The following is a 26,785-nucleotide window of genomic DNA, read 5'->3' as shown; positions in this document are numbered from 1 at the left end:
GCTACAGTCGCCAGGCTACAGTCGCCAGGCTACAGTCGCCAGGCTACAGTCGCCAGGCTACAGTCGCCAGGCTACAGACGCCAGGCTACAGACGCCAGGCTACAGACGCCAGGCTACAGATGCCAGGCTAGACATAAAGGAAGTAGACAGGACAGCCATAGAGCTTCTCCTCTGCTCCGCCTTCATAATGGCTAGCTCACCATTACTGTACAGTGGTTCGCCATTAGCCCTGTAATGACGGATGTCTCTCCCCCGGTCTAGAGGGCCGGTTGATTTAATGAGCCTGTTAGACTGTTAGAAAAGCCTGCTTTTCATCTCTCCCTTGGGTCAGAGCTGTGTGGGCACTCTGAGACGCTCCTGTCAAGGTAAGCAGACGACGGAGACCCAGAGACAGGATAAGGTGACAGTGGTGCTCAGAACAGCTCTCCCCTCAGGTGTGTGGGGAGGTAGGCTTTGCCAAGCCTAGTGTTTCAGACACAGACTGTCTGTCTGATTGACTGAATGGGGATCTTCCCTTCCTCTACCCTCACTCTCCCTCAAAATCAGAGAGCCCTAGACCAACACAGCTGGAAAGCACATTAGAACTGAGAGGAAGACAGAAAGTAGGCCTCTCTATTCACCTACCTAGTGCTATTATTCCTTTCACTTGCCTCAGATCCGCTCTGACAGTGCTTGTAGCCATTCTAAGGCCATCTTACAGTATCTCACACTGTTTACGCCCTCTTTGCTGGTGTATCAGAGGGATCATTACATTTTGTTTTGAACAGATGATGAATCTATTCCCCTGTTACCCTCAGGGCATTTCCTCTGAACTGGAAAGGCCATGTCCGCGTCGTTTCAATGAAGAGATTAGCGTATTGATAATTGAAGCAGCAGGCATGTCAGTCGACAGATTACGCCCATGGAGTATCATACACACACATACACCGGTGTGAAAATAGAACCAGGGGGTGGAGAGTGACGGTGACGGGAAGGGATAGCTAAGTAGATGGGAGGAATGGTGTGAGCTGATTGGAGAAGCAGGAGATCAAAGCTTCCTGTTTCTGTGCTGTGTTTGCTGGGGGCCCCTGAGGGCCCCTCCATGTGATTAGAGCCGTCACCGCTCACCTGCCCTGATCCCACCCTGGTCAGGGTTCTGGACAGGAGGCCCGCCCGGCGCTTTCATCTTCCCAGAAACGGATGGACACTCTATCCCCACGTTTCGATCCCCTGACAGGTTGGTGTGAAAGCGTTCATGGGGCAGCTGGGCAGGCTGTGGCTGCGGGGCCGGGCTCTGGCTCCAGTACAGTCTGCAGTCTACTGACGCACCACCCTCACCCTCCCTCCATGGTGAGCCCCAACCACAGCACCTGTCAGAGGCTCCAGCAGAAATGCACTTGCTGTGTGTCTGTCAGTCAGGAGGGGGAGAGGAGGGTAGGGGTTGCCAAGTTGGGCGATGCCACCTGCCCCTTTGTCCGACCCTTAGGAGTCAGCCTGCCGCCTTTGCTCTCTCCGCCAGGGACGTTCTATCACTCCTCCTTGTGTCTCTGTTCTTATTTGTTCATGTAATCAGGGTTTATTCTTAAGGATCTTGGTCATAGACATTGATAATTTGTTTTCATTACTTTAAAACATGATATGGCAAACAAAGAAGTATGTTTTGGTTGGTTGATGTGCTTCCAATTAGTATGTTTCATTTGAGCTTCAGTGTGTTTCGTCAACCCAAACATGCAATACTGTATGTGTGTTGTCCCGCATCTTGTTTGAGAACGCTGTGACTGTAGTTATTGATAATCAATGTGATCTCTTAGAGGGACTTTGGTATACCAAGAATGCCTGGGAAACAAGTGTTGAAGGTAGTCCACCATGTGAAAGTAGCCCCTGACCTTTGACCATACAGTGTATGCCCCTGACCTTAAACCATACAGTGTATCTGAGATTAAATAATAGGGCCACTCCAGTATCTTCCTCCCTCCAGATTGTTCCTCCCCAGACTGGTTGATCTATGAATACTTTTGAGAATGCCTTATATACAGTTGAAGTCGTAAGTTTACATACACTTAGGTTGGAGTCATTAAAACTCGCTTTTTAACCACTCCACAAATTTCTTGTTAACAAACTATAGCTTTGGCAAGTCGGTTAGGACATCTACTTTGTGCATGACACTACGGTTTGCAACTACACATGGAGACAAAGATCGTACTTTTTAGAGAAATGTCCTCTGGTCTGATGAAACAAAAATAGAACTGTTTGGCGATAATGACTGCAGGAGGGACTGTTGCATTTCACAAAATAGATGGCATCATGAGGCAGGGAAATTATGTGGATATATTGAAGCAACATCTCAAGACATCAATCAGGAATTGGTTGCAAATGGGTCTTCCAAATGGACAATGACCCCAAGCATACTTCCAAAGTTGTGGCAAAATGGCTTAAGAACAACAAAGTCAAGGTATTGGAGTGGCCATCACAAAGCCCTGACCTCAATCCTATAGAAAATGTGTGGGCAGCACTGAAAAAGCATGTGCAAGCAAGGAGGCCTACAAACCTGACTCAGCTACACCAGCTCTGTCAGGAGGAATGGGCCAAAATTCACCCAATTTATTGTGGGAAGCTTGTGGAAGGCTACCCAAAACATTTGAAATTAAACAATAAAAAAATGTAAAGGCAATGCTACCAAATACTAATTGAGTGTATGTAAACTTATGACCCACTGGGAATGTGATGAAAGCTGAAATAAATAATTCTCTCTACCATTATTCTCACATTTCACATTCTAAAAATAAAGTGGTGAACTGACATAAAACAGGGATTTTTTACTAGGATTAAATGTCAGGGATTGTGAAAAACTGATTTTAACCTTTCTAGGGCAGGCGGAACTCCTCGACAACATTCCGCTGAAGAGGCAGCGCGCGAAATTCAAAAATATTTTTTTGAAATATATAACTTTCACACATTAACAAGTCCAATACAGCAAATGAAAGATAAACATCTTGTTAATCTACCCATCGTGTCCGATTTCAAAAATGCTTTACAGCGAAAGCAAAACATATGATTATGTTAGGTCATAGCCAAGTCAAAAAAACACACAGCCATTTTTCCAGCCCAAGAGAGGAGTCACAATAAGCAGAAATATAGATAATACATGTATGTTTTGTTCGATAATGTGCATATTTATATCCAAAAATCTCAGTTTACATTGGCACCTTACGTGCAGTAATGTTTTGATTCCAAAACATCCAGTGATTTTGCAGAAATACTCATAATAAACATTGATAAAAGATACAACTGTTATTCACAGAATTAAAGATAGACTTCTCCTTAATGCAACCGCTGTGTCAGATTTTTTTTTTAAACTTTTTAACTTTTTACTTTTGAGAACTGCGCTCAGAACCCAAAACAGCCAGAGGAATATCCGCCATTTTGGAGTCAACAAAGTTAGGAACAACACCATAAATATTAACTTACCTTTGATGGTCTTCATCAGAAGGCACTCCAAGGAATCCCAGTTGGACAATAAAAACGGATTTGTTCCATAAAGTTCCATAAAGTCCATCATTTATGTCCAAATAGCCACTTGTTGTTAGCGTGTTCAGCCCAGTAATCCATCTTCACGAGGCGCAGGCACTTCGTCTAGGCAAAAACTCAAAAAGTTCTGTTACAGTCCTTTAGAAACATGTCAAACGATGTATGGAATCAATCTTTACGATGTTTTTAACATAAAACATCAATAATGTTCCAACCGGAGAATTCCTTTGTCTGAAGAAAAGCACTGGAACGAGAGGTAACTCTGTCGGGAGCGCGCGTCATGAGACCAAGGCACTCTGCCAGACCACTGACTCAAAGAGGTCTCATGAGCCCCTCCTTTATAGTAGAATCCTCATTCAAGTTTCTAAAGACAGTTGACATCTAGTGGAAGCCGTAGGAAGTGCAACCTTAGCGATATCTCAATGCGTATTCGGTAGGCCAAGCTTTGAAAAACAAACCTCAGATGTCCCACTTCCTGGTTGAATTCGGTTTTTCGCCTGCCACATCATTCAAACAGTTTTAGAAACTTCAAAGTGTTTTCTATCCAATACTAATAATAATATGCATATATTAGCATCTGGGACAGAGTAGGAGGCAGTTCACTCTGGGCACGCTATTCATCCAAAAGTGAAAATGCTGCCCCCTATCCCAAAAAGGTTAAATGTATTTGGCTAAAGTGTATGTAATCTTCCGACTTCAACTGTATGTTACCTGCCACTAAAATGTATGCTTAAAGAACTACCAGCCTTCTTTCTCAGTTTTCTGTTGGATTGGATTGTTGCCTGACAGAGCATTTCCTAATCCAAATGTTCCCTAAAATGCATGTCAAACCAATGATGAATAGTGCATGTTTCTTTTGGCTCTGAATAATACTCCCAGGTCCAATAGTTGTTCTTCATCTGGATTTAAGAACCATATCTTGACATTGATGATTAGTAATTTGAAATGGGGCATAAATGTTACGAGAGTTACAAGTCACCCTCGTAACTCTCTGTCTAAAACATGACTTTTGAGTCTCAGCAAGCCAAGTAGATATAGTAAAAGCAAGCGAGAGAGACGGATTGTGTCCCAAATGGCACCCTATTCTCTATATAGTGCACTACTTTTGACCTGGGCTCTGGTCAAAAGTGGTGCACTTCATAGGAAATAGGGTGCCATTTCGGGCGCACCCACAACCTTCCATAAGCGCTATAAACCCATGTGGGTCCTGTGGTCACAGCTGTGACCGTACATCATCCGCCGTGCGTCCGCTCGTTAAGCTGGCCAATTGAAGAGGGGAGCAAACACAGAGATGAATTAAATAACTATCATGTGTTCCTTTACTATTTATAACAACCAATTTCTAGGGTTAATTGGCTTGCGGTGAGCTAGAAGCTCTTGACGAATGACAATCAGCGACAGTTCCATGTCCAAACCTAGACCAGCTATATGCGAGCATAGAATGCACCAACTCCAACATGCCTTTCTAAATATTGATCCCATTGCATGCTGTACTGAGGGAATTCTGTTCTTCCAAGAAAACGGACAAACACATGGATGTAAACAGGCCCGATGCTGTATCAGACTATTACAAAATGAATGAAAAATGCTTGTTTGGAAGATGTGGCATGGCTACTGATTAAAAGAGCCTTACTGAATAACAACTTTCCCTATTTCTGTCTTCTCTCATTTCCCCCACCTTTGACCTTTTTGCCATCTTGGCCACCATAGGGAGAGCCAGGTTTTCCAGGCACTCCTGGAAGAAAGGTAATTTCCTTGAAATGGTGTGGCTAACACAGAGTGTAAAGGCCTATATTTATCTGGGTACTAAAACTCTGTCTTCCTTCCACTGTAAAGGGTCAAGCTGGTACCCCTGGAACACCTGGTATTCCTGGAAAGAGGGGCTACAGGGTAGGCCTGGAATGGGCATTGTGTTTGTGCTCTGTGTCTGTCAATCATGAGTGTTCCCATAACAACCAGAGCTCCATCAAGTTAATTGTCTATTATCTTCTCATTGTTTGTCTTTGTGACCCACTAGAGCTCGATTCGTCTTGAGTTGCTTCTTTAGCGTTCTCCTCTGTTAGTCTGCCCAATCGGTTTCTGTAGAATCACTTTGATCTTTGCATTACTTATGGACTGAAACATCTCGGCCTTTAATGGCTTTCTTACTATAGCTGCTTGTACTGCAGTGGTGTGGCGTCATCATAACATGTTCCATGTGACAGTGGAACATTTCAGAGAAGTCATTAACTAACATGACCCACACATTCCTGTTTCCAGAGAGTTTGCAAATGTGTGAAAACATTATCTTGTTGGAGAATGCTGTGATTTTTTTGCAGATTTGAGTTTGTGCCTGTGTTGAGGGGTTGAGATCTAAAGCTGTGGACAAGAGGCTGTGCTGTTGGATGTTTTCATGTCATTCCCTTTGTGATTTAGATCCATGTAGGTCCGTTGTGTCTTCTGTGAGACCAACCAGTGCTGCACTATTGAACTCCCGTCAATGGCACAGTCAATGGGGCAGTGTCAGTGTTATACACTAGAGCAAGTGTTGTCCTGCATAGTCACTTATGACACTGTCAAAATCAAATCAAAGTTTATTGGCTGTGTACACAGTTTAGCAGATGTTATAGCGGGTGCAGTGAAACGCTTATGTTACTAGCTAGCTCCAAACCATGCAGTAAAATGTCAAACAGGTACACTTATCCATTTATAACAACTCTGTCCATGTTCTGTTTGTGGCAGGGTGACAAGGGTGAACCCAGCGCAGCGGGGACAGGCATCAAAGGAGAACCAGGGACACCAGGACTTCCAGGCCTATCAGGATTCAAGGTACTATAGCTACCCAAATAGAGGCTGTAGAATAGTTATAAAAATACACCTTGGTTTAATAATATCACGGGGCCCCATTAAAATGATGTGTTCTCTTTACCAGGGTGACAAAGGCGACCAAGGTGTCAAGGTGAGATGGGAACGTTCCATAACCTCAGTTGACATTTTTTGCACAACAGGAAATGTATGATCACTAAACATGATTCTCTCATTTGCTGCAGTAACGTTCGATCCCATCCTTTTAGTGTTGAACACTGTGTTGAGGTTAATAATTGAAAGGAAAGAGGCTAACTGTCATATCTTTCATCACCCTCCAGGGGGAAGAAGGATCTGATGGCCCAGCTGGACCAAGAGTAAGTGCCGGCTCTGTCATAACACATGCATTAATGTCAAAAGGAGATTTGGGAGATTTGCACCAAAACATTTGATTTTTTCCCCCCTTAACTTTAGGGTCCTCCCGGTGCAGCAGGGGAGCCAGGAAAATCAGAAATCATCAACAATGAAAATGTATTTCACCAATTATATACTGCCTTATGTAAATTGTTTGATTCATGAAGTATTATAAATTGTTACAGGACTTCTAACATTGTTTTTTTTTCTCCTTAGGATATTCGGAATGTACCGTTGATGGTGAGTGGACATCTCTAAAGTCTGTTAATGATGCATTAGAAGTGCATAGGCCTTCTTTATGCAGGTCGTTGTAACAGAAAGACAGCCATGTTGTCCGACAGACCATTTAAAGGCTGACTGTATTTTGCCACTGTAATTCCAATACAATGTTTGCTAATATGAATACAGTACTAGACATACAGCATATGTTTTCAATAAGTCATTCTGATCTGTTTCTTTATCAATCCAGGGCCCACCTGGACTACCTGGCCCTCAAGGGGGCCCCGGAACACCAGGAACAAAGGGTGAAGTTGGCCTTCCAGGCCCTTCAGGTCTTGACGGAGAGAAGGTCAGATCACCCTCTTATTGTCTATTCTTCAGTATAAATGTGCATTGTTAACCTGTCATGTATGATAAAACACAGCATCAACGACAACATGGCGATGACAATAATGATAAAAGTAAGGACAACAACGGCAACGATGTCTAATTTGTGTGTCAGGGTCCTCGGGGGAAGCCTGGAGAGGCAGGTCCTGTTGGCCCAGCCGGCCCTGAAGGCCCCAGAGGGGAGGGGGGCCTGATGGGTTTCTCCGGAACCAAAGGAGATAAGGGGGACATGGGCCCATCTGGATCACCTGTGAGTAACTGGGGAACCCCAGACACTACACACACTCCCACACCAAAGCCAGAACACTACAGTAGCACTGTCGTCTGGCCTCCCGAGTGGCGCAGCGGTCTAAGGCACCGCATCTCAGTGAAAGAGGCGTCACTACAGTCCCTGGTTCGTATCCAGGCTGTATCACATCCGAGTCCCATAGGGCGGCGCACAATTGACCTTGCCTCGTCCGGGTGTGGCCAGGATAGGCCAAATAAGAATTTGTCCTTAACTGACTTGCCTAGTTAAATAAAGGTTAAATAAAAATAATAATTCTCAGAGGAAAGGGACTGGAGCTTGCTCTTTGTACCACCCTCATATTATCTAATTAGAAACCTTTTTTAGGCTTCAGTAATATACTCCAGTACTGACAGTGGAGTGGGCTACACTCATCATACCATATAGCCAAAACACATCCCAAATACTGCAGCGTCTACGAGACTTTTCCTTCACCATTCTTGTATGATTATTTGTGTTAGTCATATCAACACACTCTATGTGTGGGTTTATTAACCACTAAATAACTGCTTGCGAGAAATTGTGTGATTGTCTAGCATCGTCTGTGTGTAGACACTGAGAAAGGATGGGCAGCATTGCGTCCCTCATTACCGGCAGTTTCATGCCCTTACAGCCAGAATCTGGAGGTAACCAGACAAAACTAAAAAACTGTATGTGATATATTTGGTCAACGGTTTTGGCACATTCAAGATTAATGTTAACTTTTAACATCTGATTTAAAAAATGTAATAATCTATTTTGTATTAATTGACACTCTGATATGGAAATCAACCAAAACCAATCCCTGATTTGAACACACTGACAACATTTGAATCACTATCACCCCTTTCCTTGTTCTGTAGGGTTTAGATGGCCCTACTGGTGAAAAGGGGGTTTCTGGGCCTCCTGGTTCCATTGGATTACCAGGCGCAATGGTACGCAATGGTGCCCCTCAGACTGCATCTGAGTATACAGTATGCAGTGTCTGACCTGGCATTGGGTAGCAGCGAAATACTGTTCGCAATACTAGCCATCTGTACAGTGCTGATTGGGTGTACAGCTGTGTTTTATTCATGCGAGTAGCCTATGTTAACCTTTTATTCATGTGACTTGATGCTTCAGGGTCAGAAGGGTGAGTCCGGAGATAAGGGAGGAATGTCAGACATGGTAAGGGCTCCCCTCCACTGTGTATCTCATTGTTTTTAATGACCCGTGCGTGTTTGAGTGAACTTGAGAGGGGTCAGATTCAGAGGACGTGATGTTTGAGTGAACCCACTAATGAGGAAGTTGATGACGTTACCTGATGTTTGTCTTTAGGTATACGGGCCTCCAGGTCCTCCAGGACCCCAAGGACCAGTTGGCCCTGCGGTGAGTACACTATTAGGCAATATAAGCCCTCAGAAATATCTATTAAACCTCCTGATAATATGCCATATTTACATAAAGTGATTGACATATCCTGACTGGAATTGTTTCTTTTACCCCTCAGGGACCTGAAGGACTGGGAGGGCCAAAGGTAAGAGTTGATTGTGGTAGCCTCTGTAATGTCTTACTGTACCTCCAGAATCCTTTGATACTGTAGTTGTCAGTACTCTCTCAAATCAGTGGTTTTAGTACGTTGGTGTAATGCCTATGTAGTAAACGTGAATAATGTATTTTCTGTGCCTCTTTTAGGGGGAGCCAGGCATAGGCATACGGGGAGAGAAGGGAGCATCTGGTTCGAAAGGCGATAAAGGGGACAGGGGTCATCTTGGGCTTCCTGTAAGTACACCAATTTGACCATCTCTTTGACCATTTTGCCATTATAAGTTGTATTTTGACTCCTGGAAACCAATGTAGAGTGGGTGTACTCTTTGTTCAGGCTTTTGTGTCTTAGAACCAGGCAGCATGACTGTTCTGATGTTGTCATGTCACTTTATAACTAGGCCTAACCAATGATGGTTTGATTGCTCAATGGTTGCATTAATGTTTTCAAAGTGCATGGATGGATGGTTGCTGCAGTACATAAGGGCAATAAAATCACTAATATGAAAACTAAAACATGTCATCTACAATATACATTACCATTGTCGTATTTTTTTTTTAGATAACTCAATAATTATTATTATTAGATGGAAAGAGTTAATAATTTTCTTCATTATGCCAACTTTTGTTTAGTTTTCTGATAATCTCTCTGGAATTCTGTAAATGTAGTCTTTTAGTTCTATATTTAATTGCATGTTAAGGAATATGTTTGATATGAATCACTGGGGGTCTGTCTCTTCCTTACTTCTGGTTTACTTCTTGGGAGTCAAAGGTCATTGTTGATATTCAGTACATGTTCTAGTCACATCGTCAATGGCTCAGTAACTCCTTTTATATGGAAATGATTAGGGATATTATGCATATGCTAATCAATGTTGGTACAAGACATGAAATTTGCAAATCATCATAGACACTTAAATCTTCACACTTCAAACTGCTTTCTATATGGACATCAACTATACAAAGAAGTTGAACCATGCTTATGTTTCTGAAAAACACAATTTTATCAAATGTCAGGACTTAATTATTTGACAGTGATAATCAACTGCACCTATAAAAGGAGTAACTGTTTCTCACATCATCACAACACAATCACCCTTCATCAACAACTGGATGTGTTTTTGAGTCACGAATCACTGCTTCACTCACTCACCCCTTACCCTCTCCCCCCTCCACACCTCCTCCTCCCCTTCTCCCACCACCTACCTTCCATCTCTCCATCTCTGCTCTCTAAATGTTTACACACTGTCCAGGGGGCTCATGGTTTAGACGGCAGGCCTGGTCCAGTGGTGAGTGGCGCAAGTCCTGTACCCACCCAACACACATTCCTCCCCTACCCCACCTCCCCTCCTCTATTCTGCTCCCCCCATGGCTTATTTGCATGTCTGTCTGCGCTGGTGTCTTGTCTGTCTGTCTGTCTGTCTGTCTGCTTGCCTTTCCTACATGCTTGTCCTGTCTGTCCTGTCTTGTAGTCTGTCTGGTTGTCTGCAGAGAGAACAGTTCTGTTTTTAGGCATTTTTTGAGGATTGCTCTGGCATAGGGACGATGTTCACATGACTGTGTCCCATGTCTGTCTGGCATTGGAACGTGTCATGGTCCTAAAATGGGGCCCTTTGATGTTTCTCCTCTCAGTGCGTATATGTTTTGAAGTAGTAAATGGCAAGAATTAGTCCCACTTGTTCATTACAGCCTGAATCCTAACTTGAGATGTGCATGGGTAACCCAGACTTTTGCGTAAATCATGTGTTGACGTCAACGGAAGATCTATAAGGACATTTGAGTTCCGAAATCAGACCTCAAAATTCAGCCTACTTGCATAAAGTCATGACAAACTGAGGGTCCGAGTCCATGCCATTGCAAATCTTCAAAACATACCGTTGTAAATCTCCTATGATCATATGCCAGCAATGAAATGCTTTGAACTGGTGTTGTAATGTCCTACCAGGAGAGCATGCTGGGATGCTCATGCTGCATGTTGATATGTATACAGGACGGTATGGCAGTATGGCTCTGTCATGCAAAATGCTGTACATGCTGAACTATCTATACATGCTGTAGTATCTGCCTGAGATGCAAGGTCCTCCTGTCGAATCCTGACTTCCACAGGGAGAGCGAGAGCTGCAGCTGACCTCTTTTACTAATCATATTTTTTCTCCTTTTTTGTTACTGTTCATTCTTTAGCTCAACAAGCTTGGTGTAACATGCACAGTGGGGTAACCTAGAGAACACCACTACCTAATCAATCAATAGGCTATTATTTAATCATGACTAACATAAACAGAATTGGTTAACTCCTCTTTTGGCACGTAAGGGCTCCAGAAAGCTTGTTGATCTATTGACGGAAATGCAATAATCTCTTTCCTTTGGATATCCTCCCATTGTAATGTCTGCATTCACTGATTGTCATCTTGTCCTTAAACTTAAAGGGCCTGATAGGACCAGTTGGTGTGGCAGGGCCAGCAGGACTGAAGGGAGATAGAGTGAGTACTTACAACATACACACTAAAGTAGCACACACACACCACATAAGAGCTATCAGTCAAAACAGAGCTTATTTATCTATTTGAGATTAATGATTTCTATTGTTATTTTTCTATCAATTCAGGGTTACAAGGGAGATTCAGGAGTCCCAGGACCAATTGGGCCTCAAGGCATCCCTGTAAGTAGTTTGTCCAATTACCTAAGTATCAAGAACATCAAATAAATACATTATTGCATTTACAATCAACGTTGAATGAGCAATTTGGAGCATAGCATCATTAGTACCTTAAATAATCTCTTAATTAAGTCTGAGGGAATCGAGACTTAATCAAATCAGTGGCTTTGTGGTTAGTGTGTCCGCCCTGAGATTGGAGGGTTGGGAGTCCGATCCCTGGGCGAGTCATACCAAATACTGTAAAAATGGGATCCGATGTGTCACTAAGGAGATAGATTGGGGGTAAGGCCCTGCGATAGCATTCTGTCCTGGGGGTGTACTTGTACATCAAGCTTCCTCTCACGAGAGATCGGCCCCTGCAAGACTACTTACTTCACTTACAAAGCTATTACTCAAGGCAATGTCTCTCAATGCTTGCACAGGAAATCATATTGTGTTTAACTTCCTCTTCTCAGGGTTTAGTAGGACCACAAGGATTCAAAGGGAACCGGGTAAGATAACAGCTGATAATTATGTGCTTGTACTGCTCTCTTGGAGTACAATGTGCTTCTAACCAGAGGACAATAACATGTTCTCTGCTAATTAGTACTTCTGATAAACTATGGGATTTCAAATGGCTTCTGATCCTCCATGCTCCTACTTCACTCAACACTAGATATACTCCCAACCAAAATGAGCGAAGGTATTCTTCATTGAAAAGTACTAATCAAAAAGACTATTGTCATTTTTCATTGGTCTTTTTGGTAATAGTTCATCATCAATCAATCATTTGCAAGCCCATTGGGATGTCAAGTTTGTTATTCTTAAAAGCATGGTGGGCCTGTATTAGGTAACATGAGCAGGACCATGGTGGATTCAAAGGCTCTCTTTAAGTAGGCGAATCTGAATCAAAATGTTATTTAAATATCAATAACCTCATCTTCTGAAAAATGTGTCCAAAATAGCCAATGATGAGTGTCCTTCAATTGTGATTTTGGTGATGTTTGAAAAAATGATATTCATATGTCCTTTGCCTTTCTGAGGTGAATGTATTTGTTTTGCAGTGGCCTTTTTACCTCAGAGTTCAATTCATCTAGTTAAAATATGCAAATATGACTGAGGTAGTATAAATTGAGACAGGGGATCAAAAGAGATTGAAGATGTTTGTACTTGATAATGAGAGGACTGGAACATGTGAATGGACACATCAAAGACCTTAGAAAATTACATGCTGTTTACTTTGAAGACAAGTCAAAAGGGTGTTCTCTTTTACATTGTCCGACCTAAGGTTACCTTGTACTGTCGTATCTGAAAATGTTGTTCTTAAAGTAATCACATAATGCTACACTCTCATTTTGTAAAATAGCCACTGCAAAAAAAGAAATCTACCAATGTATTAGAGATTATTTGGTTCATATTCCCATGTCCCCCCTTCCCCTTGGAGAATGTTTCCTTCCTTCCTATTAACATCTGACTTAATATTCTGACTCCCACCTTAAAAGTCACAACATGTCATTGACCCTCTCAGCACTTCCAACTGGGTTCATGTCAGCAGGAAATATTTGACATTGACAGTTATGGCTACTTCCTATCTGTGGATCAAATGTATTTGCTGCTCAAATGGGGTGTAAAGAAGGGGAAAGAGATTGATATTGTGAGGTATTTTGCTACACCAGTTGGAGGTGCTGTGGCCAGTTGTGGGATCGTGGTGCTGTTTTTACTCTTGTCCTGTCTTCCTTTGTTTCCGCAGGTCTTCCTATCCCCTTTTCCTCCCCTCCACCCTGCTCTGTTTCCCGCGGCTCTTTTTGCCGGGTCGTGTTGCCCTCTCTCTCCCTCTCACACACCCTGGCAACCTGCTCCTCCTGCATTCTAATGTCGTAGTCCCGGGTTAATCTTCTTCCTCCTCCTCTTACCACTTACCTTCCCCGCAAGCCTGCCTGTAATTTCCTTTCACTTGGCTGACAAGTAATGTTCTCACAACGTTGCCACAACGTTAGCCAAGGTTGATGGTTTTCGGGCAACGTTTGGGCAACGTTGTGAGAGCATTATATGTTGGCCAGGATTTATTATCCTTCCAATTCCAATTCCTTCTTGATAAACTCGTCTAGCCCCTAATCCAACCCCTTCAAAGGCCTTGATCTTGGTGAGCGGATGTTTGAATAATAATGTGGTCAGGTTTTATACATATACCCACATATAATATCTATAATATTTGACAAGGTTTGCCTTGGTTGGAAAATATAATACAATAAGTACTAGCCTCTGAATTTATCGTAAATTACACATTCTCATGGAGGCACGATCCAATAGATCAACCTGATATAGGCTGTAGGTGCATAATGTAACAATTCCGCGTGTAAGTACTGTAGCCCTTCACGTCCATTATATAACTGCAAATTCAGCAGTAAAGGAAAAATATTAGCTTTTGAAGATACTGTAAGTGGCTTGTTTACTTGTAGCCAGCTAGTAGCCAGTCCAGCCACCTTTTAGTGTACACAAACAACAGCATACTTTTCCACTGTATGGCTCATGAATGTTATGTTGTTAGGGCTAGTGATACCCTTGTAATATCCTGTAGTAGTTGATGAATCAAAATAATAATTTGTTCTGAACTGACTTGCCTAGTTAAATAAAGGTAAAATATATATATAGATATTTTTTTTAATTAATCAATGAAGTGTTTCTATCCCTGCAACAAGTCTGTAAGGGTTATCTCAGGCACTAAAGGAACCCGCTCACCAATAGCATTGGCCTGTATCCCTACTCCCTAACTTCCTCCACTTACTTTCCCCACCACTACATTCTTAAACTTCAGTACTCTTCTTCGTAAACCCCAAAAAAGCACATCATCCTTACTTTTATGGTCTTCAATTATCTGTAAAATGTCTAAATTCCTTAGGTAAGAATACAAGCTTCATGATTTCAAAAAGCAAACATATTTGCTTACTGTGTGGACGAGCCAGCCAGGAGGAACTAAAGACTGTCTCTTGTAATGCACTGTTGTTTGCAGGGAGAGAGGGGCAAGAAAGGCAACAGGGGAACTAAAGGGGATAAGGGGGACCAAGGAGCACCCGGATTAGATGCCCCCTGTCCATTGGTATGTCCTGCGTTCAATGTGCAAGCCAGGTGGCAAAAAGAAGGAGCGACCCTCAGAATACCACATAACCTGCACTGACAATCAGGAGTCTCTGTGTTCTGATCTTGACTTCCTTTTGCCTCTTAACCGACTCTAATAGACCCTGAAGTGGTTTTGGTCCAAGCGTCTCCTACAGTATTAGTCCAGAGATACAAACTGCATTCGTGATAATGATTTGGTATTCATTGAATGACTGGATGATTATTGGTTAAGAATGAATAATCACCCCAGGACCAGCGACCATGAACCATCTGAGGGGGTTTTCTTTTCAAGGGTAAGACTAACAGAAACATTGCCCACTTACTCCAGTGAGTCTGTTCCTGTCAGTCCCAGGCCGCCTGCATGTTTAGGTGTGCCTGTAGCTACAGGCTTCGGTCTGCGAACGGAGGTCCTCTCATCAGCCAGCAGGGTATAATGGCGGTAAAGGAGGGGCAATGTCCAGATGTTTACAAGGTTGATTTCACAAACAGGGTTTCCGAGGCTTTAAAGGAGAAAAGGGTGAACCGGGCCTACCTGGCCTGGACGGGCTGGATGCCCCTTGTCCTGTGGTATGCTTCCTCTCTCCCTTCCCTATCCAGCATGCCTTGGCTTTTCTAACCACCCCTTAACAATTCCATACATTTTCTTATTCACTTTACTTTAGGCATAAGTAAGATCTAATATAATAGGGCTGCCTGAGCATTACATTGAACTAACACAATAGTACTGTTAGTTATGTAAACATATTTTTACAAATTGTAGGCTGTTTTACGGGTTGCTGACCAATTCTGCTATTTTGTGGGTGGTTTTTGCGCTGATCTTAACTTTTTTTGTACACAATGTTTCCACCATCGTCTCCTATGACCGAAAAAGCTTTCGGACATCAGAACAGTTAACCTCAATTTAGATGAAGATTTCTACTTCAACGAGTTGGCAGCGCAGGACATACTGCTGACCCCGGACCAGGCCCTAATCCCCGACACTTGGAAAAGAAAGAGACGGCGATATAGAGGACGACGTGTGGGCAACCTAATGAACCTACGACGGCGAGTAAATAAACCTCTGTTCTATTGGCGAATGTACAGTCACTGGACAAACTGGACAAGCTCCATTCGAGACTATCCTATCGACAAGACCTGAAGAACTGTAATATCCTATGTTCCTCTGAAATTTGGCTGAACAAGGACATGGATAATATACATCTAGCTGGTTTTTCTATGCATCGGCAGGACAGAACAGCTGTTGCTTTGTTGTCGACAGCTGAAGCTCGATCTCTAATATTAAGGAAATCTCGAGATTCTGCTCGCATGAATTAGAATACCTCATGATAAGCTGTAGACTTTATTATTTACCAAGATATTTTTAATCTATATTTTCCATAGCTGTCTATTTACCACCAGAAACCGATGCTGGCACTAAGACCGTACTCAACGAGCTGTATGGTGCCTTAATGCTCATCCAGATGTGGCACTCCTAGTGGCTGTGATTTTAATGCAGGAATACTGAAATCTGTCGTACCTCATTTCTACCAGAAAGTCACCTTTACAACTACAGGGTGATAAAACTCTTGATGACCTTTACTCCACACACAGCTCTCCCTCGCCCCCCATTTGGAAAATCTGATCATAACTCTATCCTCGTTCATGCTTACAAGCAAAAATTCAAACAGGAAGTACCAGTGATGCGCTAAATACGGAAGTGGTCAGATGAAGGGGATGCTAAGCTACAAGACAGTTTCTCTAGCATAGACTGGAATATGTTCCGGGATTCATTCATATGCATTCAGGAGTTTACAACATCAGTCACAGGCTTCATTAATAAGTGCATCGACGACATCGTCCCCACAGTGACCATATGTACATATCCCAACCAGAAGCCATGGATTACAGGCAAAATCTGCACTGAGCAAAAGGTTAGAGCTGCCGCTTTCAAGGTGCGGGACACTAACCTGGACAATTATAAGAAATCCCACTACGCCCTCCGACGAAATATCAAACGGGCATAGCATCAATACAGGACTAAGATCAATCCTACTACACAGGCTCTGGCGCTCGTCGAATGTGACAAGGCTTGCAAACTATCACGGATTACAAAGGGAAATCTAGCCATGAGCTGCCCAGTGATGCCAACCTACAATACGAGCTAGACGGACCAGCTGGCAAGTGTCTTCACTGACATGTTCACTTCTTTCTGACTCAGTCTGTAATGCCTTCATGTTTCAAGCAGACCACCATAGTCCCTGTGCCTGAGAACGCCAAGGTAACCTGTCTAAATGACTATCGCCCCGTAGCACTCTTATCTATAGCCATGAACGGATTTGAAAGGCTGGTCATGGCTCACATCAACAACACCCAGACACCTTGGACTCACTCCAATTCACGTACTGCCCCAACAGATCAACAGATGAGACAATCTCTATTGCACTCCACACTGCCCTTTCCCACTTGCACAAATGAAAAACACCTACGTGAGATTGCTGTTCATTGACTACAGCTCAGTGTTCAACACCATAGTGCCCTCAAAACTCATCACCACGGTAAAAACCCTGGGACTGAACACCTCCATCTGCAACCAGATCCTGGATTTCCTGACGGGACGCCCCCAAGTGGTGAGGGTAAGCAACAACACATCCGCCAAGCTGACCCTTAACACGGGGGCCCCTAAGGGGTGCGTGCTTAGTCCCCTCCTGTACTCTGTTCACTCACGACTGCGTGGCGCGCACTACTCCAACACCATCATTAAGTTTGCCGACCGCGGTGGTAGGCCTGATCACAAACGACGATGAGACAGCCTATAGCTGGGGTGGGCAATTCCAGTCCTCAGGGCCCTGATTGGTGTCACAGTTTTGCCCCAGCTAACACACATGACTCCAATAATAACATAACCATGATCTTCAGTTTAGAATGCAATTTGATTAATCAGCTGTGTTTGCTAGGGATGGAGAAAAAGTGTGACACCAATCAGGCCCCCGAGGATTGGAGTTGCCCACCCCCTCGCCTATAGGGTTGACGTCAGAGAGTGTGGTGGAAAACGGAGAGCTGCGCACGCCGCATTCACATCGACAGGGCTGTAATGGAGTGGGTTGAGAGCTTCAAGTTCCTCGTTGTCCACATCACTAAGGATCTATTAGGTCCAAAAACACTGACATAGTCGTAAAGAGGGCACGACAATGCTTCTTCCCCATTAGGAAAAGAGTTGGCATGGGTCCTCAGATCGTCAAAAAGTTATACAGCTGCACCATTGAGAGCTTCTTGACTGGCTGCATCACCGCTTGGTATGGCAACTGCTTGGCATCCGACCGCAAGGTGCTACAGAGGGTAGTGCGTACGGCCCAGTACATCACTGGGGCTGAGCTCCCTGACATCCAGAACCTCTATACCAGGCTTTGTTAGAGGAAGGCCCTAAAAATTGTCAAAGACTCCCAGCACGCCATAGACTGTTCTCTCTCCTACTGCACGGCAAGCGGTACCGATGCATCAAGTCTGGAACCAATCCTGGTAGAACCTTGAACAGCTTCTACCCCCAAGACATAAGACTGCTAAATAGTCAGTTAAATAGTTAACCAAATAGCTACCCGGGCTAACTGCATGACCCTTTTTGCACAAACTTTTTAGATTTTTCACATACTCAAATAAAGCCAGCCATGTAGCGGAGATTATTGCCATGCTCCCGGTCAACCTAAACACCTTCTTCGTTGCTTCGAGGAAAACCCAGTACCGCCACCGACTGTGAGCTGTCTTCGCCATGGCCGCCATTATAGCAAAACATTTAAGCATGTTAACCCTCGCAGGGCTGCCTGCCCAGACGGCATCCCAAGTCATATCCTCAGAGTATGTTCAGACCAGCTGGCTGGAGGGTTTATGGACATATTAAATCTCTCCCTATCCTAGTCTGTTGTCCCCACTTGCTTCAAGATGTCCACCATTGTTCCTGTACCAAAGAAAACGAAGGTAACTGAACTAAATGGCTATCGCCCCGTAGCACTCACTTCTGTCATCATGAAATGCTTTGAGAGGATAGTTACGGATCATATAACCTTACCTAACACCCTAGACCCACTCAGTCATCAAGTTTGCAGACGACACTATAGTGTACTTCAGGAGACAACTGAGAGAGTACATCCCCATCCACATTGACGGGAAGAGGGTGAAAAGCTTCAAGTTCCTCGGCGGGCACTATCACTGACAATCTGAAATGGTCCATCCACACAGACAGTGTGGGGAAGAAGGCGCACAAGCGCCTCTTCAACAACAGGAGGCTGAAGAAATTCGTCTTGGCCCCTAAGACCCTCACAAACTTCTACAGATGCACCGTTGAGAGCATCCTGTCGGGCTGTATCACTGCCTGATACAGCAATTGCACTGTCCAAAACCGCAGGGCTCTCCAGAAGGTGATGCAGTCAGCCCAATGCATCACCGGGGGCACACTGCCTGCCCTCCACGACATCTACAGCACCCTGTGTCACAGGAAGGCCAAGAAGATCATCAAGAACCTCAGACACCTAGCCACGGCCTGTTCACCACGTTACCATCTAGAAGGCGGAAACAGTGCACGTGCATCAAAATTGGATCCAAGAGACTGAAAAACAGTTTCTATCTTCAAGCCATCAGACTGTTAAATAGTCACCACTACCCGGCCTCCGCCCTGCCCTAAACTTAGTCACTGTTACTAGCCGGCTACCACCCGGTACTCAACCCTACACCTTAGAGACTGCTGCCCTATGTAGATTATGATTTTTTAACGCCGATACCGATACCGATTATTGGAGGACAAAAAAAGCCGATGCCGATTTTTTACATGTATTTGTAATAATGACAATTACAACAATACTGAATGTACACTTATTTTAACTTAAAATAATACATCAATAAATCAATTTAGCCTCAAATAAATAATGAAACGTTCAATTTGGTTTAAATAATGCAAAAACAAAGTGTTGGAGAAGAAAGTAAGTGCAATATGTGCCATGTAAGAAAGCTAACATTTAAGTTCCTTGCTCAGAACATGAGAACATATGAAAGCTGGTGGTTCCTTTTAACATGAGTCTTCAATATTCCCAGGTAAGAAGATTTAGGTTGTAGTTATTATAGGAATTGTAGGACTATTTCTCTCTATACCATTTGTATTTCATTAACCTTTGACTATTGGATGTTCTTATAGGCACTTTAGTATTGCCAGTGTAACAGTATAGTTTCCGTACCTCTCCTCGCTCCTACCTGGGCTCGAACCAGGAACACATCGACAACAGCCACCCTCGAAGCAGCATTACCCATGTAGAGCAAGGGGAACAGCTACTCCAAGTCTCAGAGCGAGTGACGTTTGAAACGCTATTAGCGCGCACCCCGCTAACTAGCAAGCCATTTCACATTGATTACACCAGCCTAATCTCGGGAGTTGATAGGCTTGAAGTCATAAACAGCAGAGCTGCTGGCAAAACTCACGAAAGTGCTGTTTGAATGAATGCTTATGAGCCTGCTGGTGCCTACCATCGCTCAGTCAGACTGCTCTATCAAATCATAGACTTAATTATAACATAAAAACACACAGAAACACGAGCCTTAGGTCATTAATATAGTCGATTCTGGAAACTATTATCTCGAAAACAAGACGTTTATTCTTTCAGTGAAATACGGAACCGTTACGTATTTTATCTAACGGGTGGCATCCATCAGTCTCAATATTCCTGTTACATTGCACAACCTTCAATGTCATAATTACGTAAAATTCTGGCAAATTAGTTCGCAATGAGCCAGGCGGCCCAAACTGTTGCATATACCCTGACTCTGCGTGCAATGAACGCAAGAGAAGTGACACAATTTCACCTGGTTAATATTGCCTGCTAACTTGGATTTCTTTAAGCTAAATATGCAGGTTTAAAAATATATACTTCTGTGTATTGATTTTAAGAAAGGCATTGGTGTTTATGGTTAGGTACACGTTGGAGCAACGACAGTCCTTTTTCGCAAATGTGCACTGCATCGATTATATGCTACGCAGGACACGCTAGATAAACTAGTAATATCATCAACCATGTGTAGTTATAACTAGTGATTATGATTGATTAAGTTTAATGCTAGCTAGCAACTTACCTTGGCTTCTTACTGCATTTGCGTAACAGGCAGGCTCCTTGTGGAGTGCAATGAGAGGCAGGTGGTTAGAGCGTTGAACTAGTTAACCGTAAGGTTGCAAGATTGAATCCCTGAGCTGACAAGATAAAAATCTGTCATTCTGCCCCTGAACAAGGCAGTTAACCCACCGTTCCTAGGTCGTTCTTAACTGACTTGCCTAGTTAAGTAAAGATGAAATAAAGGTGTAAAAACATAATAATTAAAAAAATGCAAAATTGGCGTCCAAAATGACCGATTTCCGATTGTTATGAAAACTTGAAATCGGCCCTAATTAATCGGCCATTCCAATTAATCGGTCGACCTCTGGTACATAGTGATTGAACACGGGTAACTTTAATAATGTTTCCATACTGTTTTACCCACTTCATATGTATATACTGTATTCTAGTCAAGGCTCATCCTATATAACTACTGCTGTACACACCTTTTATATTCATATACTGTCTATACACAGCATCATATACATATTTATATTCCGGACTCGGACATTGCTCATTCTGATATTTCTTAATTCCTTTCTTTTAATGTGTGGGATTTGTGTGTATTGTTAGGTATTACTGCACTGTTGGAGCTAGAAACATTTCACTGCACCTGCAATAACATCTACAAAATATGTGCACACGACCAATAAAATTAAATGTAATTTGATTTTGATTTGCTGCTACTAATACTGTTTACTATCTGCTACTTTATTTACTTTACTTTATTTGTAGTTTATTCGTAGTTATATGTACCTACATTAATTACCTCATACCACTCACTGCTCATCGACTCAGTACTGGTATACTGTATATAATTACGTGTTTTACTTTCCTTTATTTCTCTATTGTCTTTCTCTGCATTGTTGGGAAGGGCCCGTAATTAAGCATTTCGCTGTTAGTCCACACCTGTTGTTTACAAAGCATGTGACAAATATTTGATTTGATTTGAGAAGAGCAATGCCTTTATTTACAGAGTAGACATGCACACACTTGGAGCTGTTGATCAAGCTGTTAACTACAAATGTACTACTGTTTAGATAAACTAAACTAACTAATCATTTATTTGCTGAGAATTGTATTTTTTCTTGCAAGGGCAGCAGAACACCAACAGTAATTAGTGGTGTGCGACAGAATCTATTTTCTTGATCATAATAACCCAGGACCCATTAAGTGACTTTAAATACTTTTTGAAAGTTAATAGCCATACTTTTCTTATTTGTATCCCTGTCTTCTCCACTACCACTCGCATGGCACCTTTTCCCTCCACCTTATCCTTTACCATTTTGGGCAACAGAACTGTATTGAGAAATATTCTCTTGGGGAAAAAAACAGGGCCTCCTCAATGATTTTAGTTCTACGCTGTTTTGTTTATGTATTGAAAAGGAGAGAAAAAAAGAGGTTGACGGTTTGATTCATTCATAGAAGATGCCAGATGAAAGAAAATAACAGCCCAGTGGCTGTGTTTAAACCCTATTGCTAAAGTTTTGAATTAATTAATTCATATTTTTACAAATACACATCTACTACTGTACCACTAGTTGTTTGGCTGGTTGTTGATGCTTTTTAACACAATATGCATAGTACATTGCATAAATATTATACACACACAATAGTATTTATTCAACAGTAAATTGCATTGTGTTTTGTGTACATGTTTGCGTGTTTGCATGGTTATACTGTACAGAAAGTCACATTCTACAGTTTTAGCAGTTTGAGTAACACTTTATATTAAGTTAGTCTGTGTCAGAACAACTTAAACGAATAATTCACACAAATGACCAAATTACACATTCGCTTCCTTAACCTGTCAGCGGTCTATGGAGAAGGTATGACAGCAATCCATGCGTTGGTATATCCATGCGTTGGCACTTCCCACATGCTAACGTTTTAGCATTTGTGGCACAAATCTCATTCAAGTCATGGGACCAATATTGTCATTTTCCGCGCATCTTGTCCAAATCCTCCGAAAGTATCTAAAATGGATTGTGAAACTCAACAAAGTCACTTATAGATTTTGAATATGATGTGTGAAAAATTGTAATATCGGTCCCATGATTTAAGGGAGATTTGTGCCACAAATGCTAACATGTTAGCATGTGGAAAGAGTGTGAGGAGAAACTAAACCAAAGCATGGATTGCTGTCATACTTTGTCTATAAAATGTAATTTTGTCATTTGGGTGAACTATCCCTTTCATGTAAAGCATTACCTCAGAGTGTTTATGACTCACTCCCTCTCTTTCTTTCCTTAGGGGGATGATGGCTTACCAGTATCAGGGTGTTGGAATAAAGTAAGTGAAAGAGTTGATATCCTGCTGTGAATGAACACTATCTGCATCTTGGGCTGATTAAGTGCTTGGTAGTTCTGCCTTTTGTATTATCCCCGTGCCAGTATAATCAACATCATCTGTCATTACTTCGTTAATACTGTAGAAAAGTGCTTAGTTGTATTCATGTTCATTGTATCCTCAATGAACGTTGCATGAACTAATGTGTGTTTTTTTTTGCCTTCTCTTTGCAGTAACGATAACTTCGGGGTGGCATGTGTGATTGTACATAGAATATTTATTTTTGTACTTTTTATGTGCTCTCTTATACTGACGAGAAAAAAAAGAAAATCATAAAAATATGGCAGGTTCTTTGTACAGAGTGTTTATTTGTATTACTTGTAATAATGTTTATGTATTGGATTTAATAGCTATGCATTATGTCAACATGTTTGGATAAGGAAGAAATTATAATGTGGCTACATATGCATGATATTTGTGCATAATGTGAACAGATATTGCCTATTAACTTATTGTATCCTGTTGTTTTGTTTTGTTGTGACCATGCTGCACTGAGTTGTGGGGCTGGAAAGATGAAGTGTTGGCTTTTTAAAATATCTTAGTTGAACCCTCTTTGTAGAGATCAAAATGATGAAAACCTACAGCCCCGCAAATGTTCCTGTCTAAATATGTACACAACTCACGTCATGGTGACAGACGGCACTGTATTTAGTCTGCACTGTGCAGTATAGCCATTTTAATCACTGGTGCACAGATGCCCATGGTTCTCGGCGCATCCTCTTTTAACCGTTTAGGGTTCTGCTATCATAAACCCATAACGTATCCTGAATATCCAGCATGCCACACTAGCACGTTTTGTCGTTGTCTCTAAAAGGGAAACATTTTATCTCATGAAGGGGTTTCAACTGAGATTGCCTGACCAATTGAAGCTTTAGTTGTTTCCCCCTAAGCAAAACAGCAATTTTGAAACAGAGAACAAATACTTAGCATTCGCTGCTCTTTCACTGGCTGAGTAGTTTCACAGCCAGAATGGCCAACCATTCTAAGCTACGGTATAGCTTCACGTATAACCTGGCCTCAATTTCTCCAAGTCATCTGTAAATATATTTTTTTAACCAACTCTTAAGGGGCCACATCATCCTGCTTTTTGACTATCAGGCTCTATTTAACTGTAGCTGTTTGCCTTTTTTGTTAGAACTTTATCAAATTGATACAAACCCATGTAACAAGCTTTCTCTTGGATGACTGAAATATTGCTGCTGACCTTTAAGGCATCCTGCTGCCACATTGCCTCTACGCCCAGTGTAACACATCCATCTATTTATATGAAGAAAGCTATTAATGGACAATGAAGATCTTGTTAAGAAATACCAGACTAGTTATTTGCAGCTGTACTTTAAGAGGGAGTGACCTACGTCCCCCTTGCTAACTGTGTTTATGAATCAGTATTGAAGAGATGGATGAAGGGGACTGGAGTAGAGTTGCTCCATTGCCACTGCTCATTGTAAAAAAAAATAAAAAAATAAGCTCTCTTTGTGTTCTGATCTGCCTGGAAATGTATAGCTAGATTAAGAGATTACCACCTTTTAATAAAGTCTTCATCAGGTTCTTATACCTCATGCTAACGTGTGCCATGTTCCCCTGCCTTGCTCTCCTTGTTATAGGTTCCACCCAAAGTTCACGAGAAATCATTGAGAATCTGTTCAAATTGACATTTAAATGTTTGTTGACCTTTATATGTTCAAAATGACAATCAGAAATAAACCTATTTTTTTTATAGTACATACAGTACAGTTGTGTGCTTTAAAAATAACATATACCTTTTTTTATGGCATCCCTTTCATTGAAGACCATGCAGAGTTTGGGATCTGGGGATGCATTTTAGGAGTGTTGTATCATGCTAATGTTTCATTTCACATGAATTATGTTAAGTGTGCATTGAAGTCTGCTATTTCCATTGCTCTGCCATGGTTTGTAGTAACCTGAATGTGTGTGTGTGCCAAAAAGCATGAATTGTGCTGTTTGAGGTGAGTTCTTTGAACTGGCATATACAATAAACGACACAGGAATGGTAAAAAAAACAAACATATACTATAGATTGCTAGTATGGAAAGAGTTATCCCTTGACACAAACCTCTTTTTCTTTGAAAGGGTCAAAATCCTTTCCAACTGGCCAAGTAGTAGAGGTTCAAGAGATCTGCTCAACAATGTTTCGCTCAAAGCTGCAGGATGGAAACTTGAAGGCATTTGGAGATATCGTTGAGTTTTGACCCCACCCGGGGTTGTCATTTTACTCACAGATTTTCCAGCCGGCTGAACACAGAGGCAGTAATATTGGGGGGGCTCCAGTCGCAGCAGTGAGCAGACTGACTTCAATAAGACTCCGAAACAAAAGGATTTCAGTTTCCTTTGCAGTTCTTTGCTGAAGGCTCCTCGGGTTGGACAAGCCATCAAAGCCACAAAGCGATAGAGACGCATTTATTTGAGATATGTGCTTTTCTTTGAGATATAGATCTTTATTCACTGTGTGAAAGTGAGACATTCACTTTTTATAGTGTACAATTTCCTGTTTTTTATTTGACACCAACAACTGTGATTCAAGAATTCAGAGCAGCTCGCAGAACAGACAGATGTAGTCTCTCTGTGTTCATGTGTTTCCAAGACAAACCAAAAAACAAAGGGAAATGCTTTTGATGATTCCTGATATCAAACTCACTGCCTTCTCTAATATCCTGGGTGTTGCAGGCATATAACATACTGTTTATGTAGCTATGTGGCCTGACCTGTTCCCAAGGAAGAACTTTATTACCAGCATTTTGTTGGTATACATTTATACATGTCTAATAGACGTATGTTACATTTATTCACATTATTGTACCGAGATGTAAAACTCACCATATATCAATGCTGTAAGAGTAAGTAGTGTACAGTAGGAGAGGGTTCACACAATTTTTTTAAAGCGCTCACTCCATGTTCTTGTATATATATTATATTGATGTGACATGGGAGCCTCTCATTTTATCCCAAAATGTTTTTACTCAACATAGATACTCTATTGTTTTAGACTGTCTTAGATAATACATGTCTGCAGTCATACTGACAACTTTTAATGAGTATTTAAGCAATAAGGCCCGATGAGGTGTGGTATTTGACCAATATACCATGGCTAAGGACTGTTCTCACACACACACACGCAACGCGGAGCGCCTGGACATAGCCCTTAGCTATGGTATATTGGCCAAATACCACAAACCCCCAAGGTGCCTTATTGCTATTATAAAATGGTTACCAATGTAATTAGAGAAGTAAAAATACATGTTTTGTCATACCCATGGTATACGGTCTGATATACCACAGCTTTCAGCCAATCAGCTTTCAAACCACCCAGTTTATAATCTGGAATAACCTGATTCATATCAGTTTGTAAGAGCCAGAGTACCATAATCTAATTTACCCTAAAATAAGATTCCTGAGGAATGCCACACTAAATGCAAGTCATCATGAATCAAATTGGGCAGCTAATTTCAGCAGGAATAAGTT

At 42.1% G+C, this 26,785-nt stretch overlaps 1 protein-coding gene across 1 annotated transcript in view; it reads left to right on the top strand.

Moving 5' to 3' along the window:
• The window catches only part of LOC139410759 (collagen alpha-1(XIII) chain-like), a 52,517-nt gene extending 27,490 nt beyond the window's left edge, over positions 1 to 25,027 (top strand). Inside the window, exons 18-37 of the mRNA XM_071156235.1 lie at positions 5,218 to 5,253; positions 5,344 to 5,397; positions 6,229 to 6,315; positions 6,419 to 6,445; positions 6,633 to 6,668; positions 6,766 to 6,822; positions 6,922 to 6,945; positions 7,175 to 7,273; positions 7,427 to 7,561; positions 8,699 to 8,743; positions 8,894 to 8,944; positions 9,066 to 9,092; positions 9,251 to 9,337; positions 10,354 to 10,389; positions 11,527 to 11,580; positions 11,706 to 11,759; positions 12,212 to 12,247; positions 14,746 to 14,832; positions 23,210 to 23,248; positions 23,479 to 25,027. Of these exons, the coding sequence (XP_071012336.1) occupies positions 5,218 to 5,253; positions 5,344 to 5,397; positions 6,229 to 6,315; positions 6,419 to 6,445; positions 6,633 to 6,668; positions 6,766 to 6,822; positions 6,922 to 6,945; positions 7,175 to 7,273; positions 7,427 to 7,561; positions 8,699 to 8,743; positions 8,894 to 8,944; positions 9,066 to 9,092; positions 9,251 to 9,337; positions 10,354 to 10,389; positions 11,527 to 11,580; positions 11,706 to 11,759; positions 12,212 to 12,247; positions 14,746 to 14,832; positions 23,210 to 23,248; positions 23,479 to 23,481 (1,074 nt within the window). The 3' untranslated portion in view covers positions 23,482 to 25,027. The remainder of the gene's footprint in view (positions 1 to 5,217; positions 5,254 to 5,343; positions 5,398 to 6,228; positions 6,316 to 6,418; positions 6,446 to 6,632; positions 6,669 to 6,765; positions 6,823 to 6,921; positions 6,946 to 7,174; positions 7,274 to 7,426; positions 7,562 to 8,698; positions 8,744 to 8,893; positions 8,945 to 9,065; positions 9,093 to 9,250; positions 9,338 to 10,353; positions 10,390 to 11,526; positions 11,581 to 11,705; positions 11,760 to 12,211; positions 12,248 to 14,745; positions 14,833 to 23,209; positions 23,249 to 23,478) is intronic.
• The last annotated feature ends 1,758 nt before the right edge of the window (positions 25,028 to 26,785 follow it).

The sequence above is a fragment of the Oncorhynchus clarkii genome, chromosome 1, assembly GCF_045791955.1.
Source record: "Oncorhynchus clarkii lewisi isolate Uvic-CL-2024 chromosome 1, UVic_Ocla_1.0, whole genome shotgun sequence".
NCBI classification, from domain to species: Eukaryota; Metazoa; Chordata; class Actinopteri; order Salmoniformes; family Salmonidae; genus Oncorhynchus; species Oncorhynchus clarkii.
Note: the sequence above shows the minus strand (reverse complement) of the source record. Positions and strands in the feature narration are given on the sequence as shown.